This window comes from Cucumis sativus, chromosome 3, assembly GCF_000004075.3.
Source record: "Cucumis sativus cultivar 9930 chromosome 3, Cucumber_9930_V3, whole genome shotgun sequence".
Taxonomy (NCBI): Eukaryota; Viridiplantae; Streptophyta; class Magnoliopsida; order Cucurbitales; family Cucurbitaceae; genus Cucumis; species Cucumis sativus.
In genome coordinates, this window is record NC_026657.2 from 32,826,910 (window position 1) to 32,832,243 (window position 5,334).

Here is a 5,334-nt window from a genome sequence, read left to right on the forward strand (position 1 = left end):
TATGGCCTTCACCCAACCACTCCAAAAGTCACTTTGCTTCTCCTTTTTTCCACTCAATATAATATCAATATAAATATGTATAAATTAAAGCATATTATCCACCTCACTCTTCTTCTATGGATATATACACATCTTTTATGAATATACAAATATTACTTTAGTATTGTACATTATTTGCACTCTAAGGATATGTTCATGAATTGGGTTGGGTTTGATTACATGGAACAATTTTGTAGATTCAATAAATTATTTTATAGGGTAAATTTCTCTCTTACCTTTTTATTTGGAATCGCAGGACACTTTAGAAAAATAATTGTTGCCTTTTTTTCTTAATTATGCTCATCATATAAGTCTTTTTTATCCGATTAATTAAAAGCCATAAAAGTCGTGGATTATTCTCTTTTTTTTTTATCATTCTATTTTTATCTAATGTACAATTAATTTATTTCCATGTTTTTGTTTATTTTTTATCTTTTATCCTTTCTTGAAAGGGAATAACTTTAGAATTCTTAACTAAAATTTATATATATCTATATATACAGAACAACATATAGGGGGTATATTTATGAAAGTGACATTTTATATGTGTAGTTTTAAATATTTCCTTCAATAAATAAATTACTAACTAATATTTTTATCCACTAAAACTAATATCACATCAAAAGAAAGGAACCAACATATAGAGGGAATGTTCTTTTTCTTTTCTTTTCTTTTTTTAATTTTTTCCCTTTAGTTTCCCAAGTCTTATTCTTTAATAACATATGCATCAACAAAAAAAAAAAAAAAAAATCATTATATCTCACAACTCAAAATTACGTCAGAAAATATAGAATTTATTCTTGAAATGAAAAAAAATATAATAATAATAACAACCCATTATATCTCACAACTCCTCTTAGTTGCCTATAAATATTTAGTGTTGCAGAGCTAAATTCTCTTAGGAAACACACTCATAAGCTTTTCTAAGAAGTTGTGTTGTGTTAAATTCCTCTCTTCGTTGTTTTCCTCTTCTTCTTTTAGTTAAAATTTTATTTAAACTTGACAAAGCCATGGGATTCTTAGAACGCATTGGCCATTTCTTTCAAAGTGCAAACCCATACATCGCAGTCATCTCCCTCCAATTCGGCTACGCTGGAATGAACATCATCTCCGTCGTTTCCCTCAACCGTGGTATGAGCCACTACGTCCTTGTTGTCTACCGTCATGCCTTTGCCACTGCCGTCATGGCACCCTTTGCTCTTATTCTCGAGAGGTATATGCAGGACATATCTTCTGAGTTTCATTTTTTAAAAAAAAGTCTGTAGTTATCGTGTCATCGTGTCTTAATACAAACAAATCTCTTTCGTATTTCTACTATACTATAATAATTTTTGTTTGTTTAGTTTGGCAAATATATATATGTTTTCTTTTAACTTGTATAACGTCCCGTAACACAGCTCATTACTATTTTCATATTTTCAGGAAAGTAAGACCGAAGATCACATTTAAGATTTTCATTCAGATGTTTGCTCTTGCTCTTCTTGGGTCAGTATCAAATACTAATTATTTCCTCATTCCTTCAAATGTCTAGAAACTTATCATTTTTGTGACCTTCTCTTTTTCTTCCATGACGTTTGATTTCTGAAACAGACCACTGATTGATCAAAATTTCTACTACGTGGGGTTGAAAATGACATCCCCAACTTTCTCTTGTGCAATAAGCAACATGCTCCCTTCAATGACATTCGTCATGGCAGTCATTTGCAGGTACTTTAAAACTCGGTTTCCATCTTTTCATACTGACAAACTAATAAAAAGTGGAAGAATATGAATAAATAAATATTCTAGAATCAACCAAGAATCGACTAAGAGATTGACATGTTTCACTAAGATATTGACATGATTATAACGAAGAGATTGACATGTTTCACTAAGATAGTGACATGTTTCACTTGTAATCAGAGAAAAAATATCAGATTACAGACTAAATATGTTTGTAAAGTTAGAGAGTTTATACGTTCGTCTAAATTCTGAACCTAAATCGAAAATAACATAAATACAAATAGATCTCGTATGCTCAATCATTCCAAAATAACATATCCAAAGCATTTCAACAAAAGTAAAACACATGTGCCAATAGTACACATTTTTCATAGCTCAAAGTTTTACTTTAACATAAAGTTACGAAATTCTATTACAATGTTATTTCTTTCCAATAATTATTATCGTGGTTCTATCAGGATGGAGAAGTTGGATTTGAAACGAGTGAGATATCAAGCGAAGTTGTTTGGAACGATAGTGACGGTGGTGGGAGCCATGTTGATGACATTTTACAAAGGAAGTGTCATCAACTTCTTCTCGACCGGGCACGGCCACCAACCGTCTACAGCCGACGCAGCTGCGGTTAACCACCACAACGACGGAGAGTTCGTCAAAGGCTCCATATTGCTCATCATCGCCACTCTGGCTTGGGCAGCCTTCTTCATTCTCCAAGTAATAACCTTGAGAAAATACACCGCTCATCTTTCTCTCACTACCTTGGTTTGCTTTTTGGGAACCCTTCAAGCCATTGTCGTTACCCTCGCCTTGGAACACCGTCCTGGCGCCTGGGCCATCGGCTGGGACATGAACCTTCTTGCCGCTGCATATGCGGTACGAAAGACGACGATAATTATCTCAAACATTTCACTGTTTGAAATTAAAATTTATAATGACTTATAATATTGAATATTATTGATGCAGGGGATTGTGACATCAGGGGTGGCATATTATGTTCAAGGTTTGGTTATGAAGACAAAAGGGCCAGTTTTTGTTACAGCTTTTAGTCCATTGATGATGGTTATTGTTGCTTTCATGGGATCTTTCATCTTGGCTGAAAAGATTTATGTTGGAGGGTAAAATAATCAATTCCCTTTTCTTATTTCCAAATTATTAATTTTCACTCCAAATTAATTTTCTTATTTAAGAATAATATAAATTAAATACTAAAATAAAACATTAAAGAACTCCAAACTCTATCTTATAAAGAAGAATGTGAAACTTCTTAATTTTTCTTAACGAAGGATTTTCAAATAACGTGTAACTTAGAAATAAACATCGTTCTGGAGAGAGTTGTTTAAGGGTTAGAATTGAACACAATTGACTTATAATTATGTCTGAATTTTCAGGATAATTGGAGCAGTGTTGATTGTAATAGGATTATACTCTGTTTTGTGGGGAAAATACAAGGAAAGCAAAGAGAAGGAAAGTAATGGAGATATTGTTGAAGCAATGAAAGGTGGAGATGAATTGCCTATAACAAATGAAGGCATTGAAGAAGCAATTGATCATCAAAAGAAAGAGGGTTTGGCCATTACTATTCCACCCATCGAAGCACTTAACATGGAGAAGAGGCAGCTTCAAGACACTCGCTGATTAATTAATATTAAATACTCAAAATTTATTAATAAAAAAGAGAGAAACCTTGAAGATCAAATAACTTAGAAATGGCTAAGAAAAAGTGAGGAGGAGGAGGAGGAGAATTTGATCAAATACTTCCTTTTTTTTTATTTTCTTTTTTCCTTTTATTTTGCATTCTATTTCCAATTTAATCCCTCCATTTTCCCCCCTTTTCCCTTTTCTTTTTGAACTCCAGTTTTTTTTTCTCTCTTGCTCTCTTTTTGGTCGAATATATATATATATATATATATATGTGGGCCTTTAATATTGCCCCTTTCAAGTTTTCTACATGTAATCTCATGAGATCCTTAAGTTAATTAGAGAATGAGAATGAAAAAGAAATGGCAAACAGAAATGGAGTTTTCTTTCTAGTAAAATAGTTATGTTTTAATTTATCGAAAAGAATATAATAATAAAGTATTCCACAAGATCACCATATAATAGATAAATGTAAGAAGGAAAATTTGTCACTTACATCATGGAGAACCAAATAAATTTTCTCCAATTAGAAATTATATATATATTTCTTTTTTTAGTAAAACAAAATTGTAAGAATAATGAAGAACATAATAATGGAACATTCAACCTTACTCTCAATGCATATACTAATTAATCAAATTGTATATATAGTTTAGTAGATAAAGTATAACTATATTTTTGGTGTTAAAAATAGATGGTTGAGTGTTGATGAGTAAATTAAAGAGATTGGTGTGTGTGTGTGTGTGTTGAAATATAGGAATAATTGTGCATGTTCATGCACATATAGATGAATGAGTGTGAGATGGTGGGAAATTGTGGGACAAAAATATGGAAGAAAAACGCTGACGTTTGATAAAGATTCCACTAAGGTTGTGTTTGAGTGGCAAACTCCTAAATGTCACCAAACAACATTCTCTTTTTATTCGTTTATATTAGTAATATATAACCAAATACCAATTGCTCCCATCCAACTTTATGTTTTGAGGATATATATATATTGAGATCACTTACATCACCATCCACCATCCACCATCCACCATCCACCTTCCACCATCCACCATCCACCATCCACCACCCTTATCATTTTATTTATACGTTTTCTCATCTTCCCTGCGTTTCCATCAATTGTATAATATAGTCTATCAACTTGATCAGCATTATCAATCTCTTCATGGGCCTAAAAGTAGTCTAGAGGTCAATTCATCAACTCTAGTTCAACCTCCATCCAAGCTTACGATTCTTTCATAAATTAGATTGGATAATATATATATGAATCGTCACTCTTTTTAAAATTGGGCCTGTCTAATTTGAGCCGTAAAAGAAATAAAATGGAGAATGAAAATGATGAAGTGGAAATGAGAGTTTTGCATAGGTTGGAAAATAAAAAAAGAGCAAATGGCTGTGAAGTAACGATGTGTTTTAGAAGTAATAACTAAATAAAAGGAATTTTGGTGGAGTGAATTAATTCATTCTTTTTCTTTTCTTTGTATAGGTTAAAAGTTGAGTTATATATATATATACACAGAAGTAATTGAGATTTTTTCAATAAACAAGTGATGATTGACATAAGTTGCGTAACAAATACATGCATTTAATATAATGTCTAAGTACTCTTCGATGTTAAATGGTATCATTATTAAAGCCTATAATAACATATTCTTTGACGTTAATTAGTCACTCGTTTGTCATCATACTCTTAAAATATATTAGTTTTTGACCAACAACATAAAAAATCAATAATGTACTAGTGCAAGTTTATCTTAGTTCTTTGCTCATATTCGCTTTAAGAAAAATATAATATATATTAAATATTAATTCTTCATATTTGTCACAAGTATAATTCATCCTTTCAACTTCTAGTCTCTGTGGCAAGTTTTTTCTAAACTTTAGTTGAAAAGAAGTAAGCATGTGCAAAAGTAAAGTCTAAATCTCAAATCG

General features: G+C 31.5%; 1 protein-coding gene across 1 annotated transcript; it reads left to right on the forward strand.

Moving 5' to 3' along the window:
• Positions 1-923: 923 nt before the first annotated feature.
• LOC101211966 (WAT1-related protein At5g07050) lies at positions 924-3,788 on the forward strand. Its single transcript, XM_004136721.3, has 6 exons — positions 924-1,252; positions 1,462-1,524; positions 1,630-1,746; positions 2,220-2,631; positions 2,722-2,873; positions 3,147-3,788. Exons 1-6 carry the CDS (start codon positions 1,050-1,052, stop codon positions 3,391-3,393), a joined length of 1,194 nt encoding a protein of 397 aa, XP_004136769.2. The 5' UTR covers positions 924-1,049; the 3' UTR covers positions 3,394-3,788.
• The last annotated feature ends 1,546 nt before the right edge of the window (positions 3,789-5,334 follow it).

Coding starts and splice junctions, on each gene's coding strand:
- LOC101211966 (XM_004136721.3), top strand. CDS start 1,050: ATGGGATTCTTAGAACGCATTGGCCATTTCTTTCAAAGTGCAAACCCA. Junction 1,747..2,219: donor GTCATGGCAGTCATTTGCAG/GTACTTTAAAAC, acceptor TGGTTCTATCAG/GATGGAGAAGTTGGATTTGA. Junction 2,632..2,721: donor TTCTTGCCGCTGCATATGCG/GTACGAAAGACG, acceptor TTATTGATGCAG/GGGATTGTGACATCAGGGGT.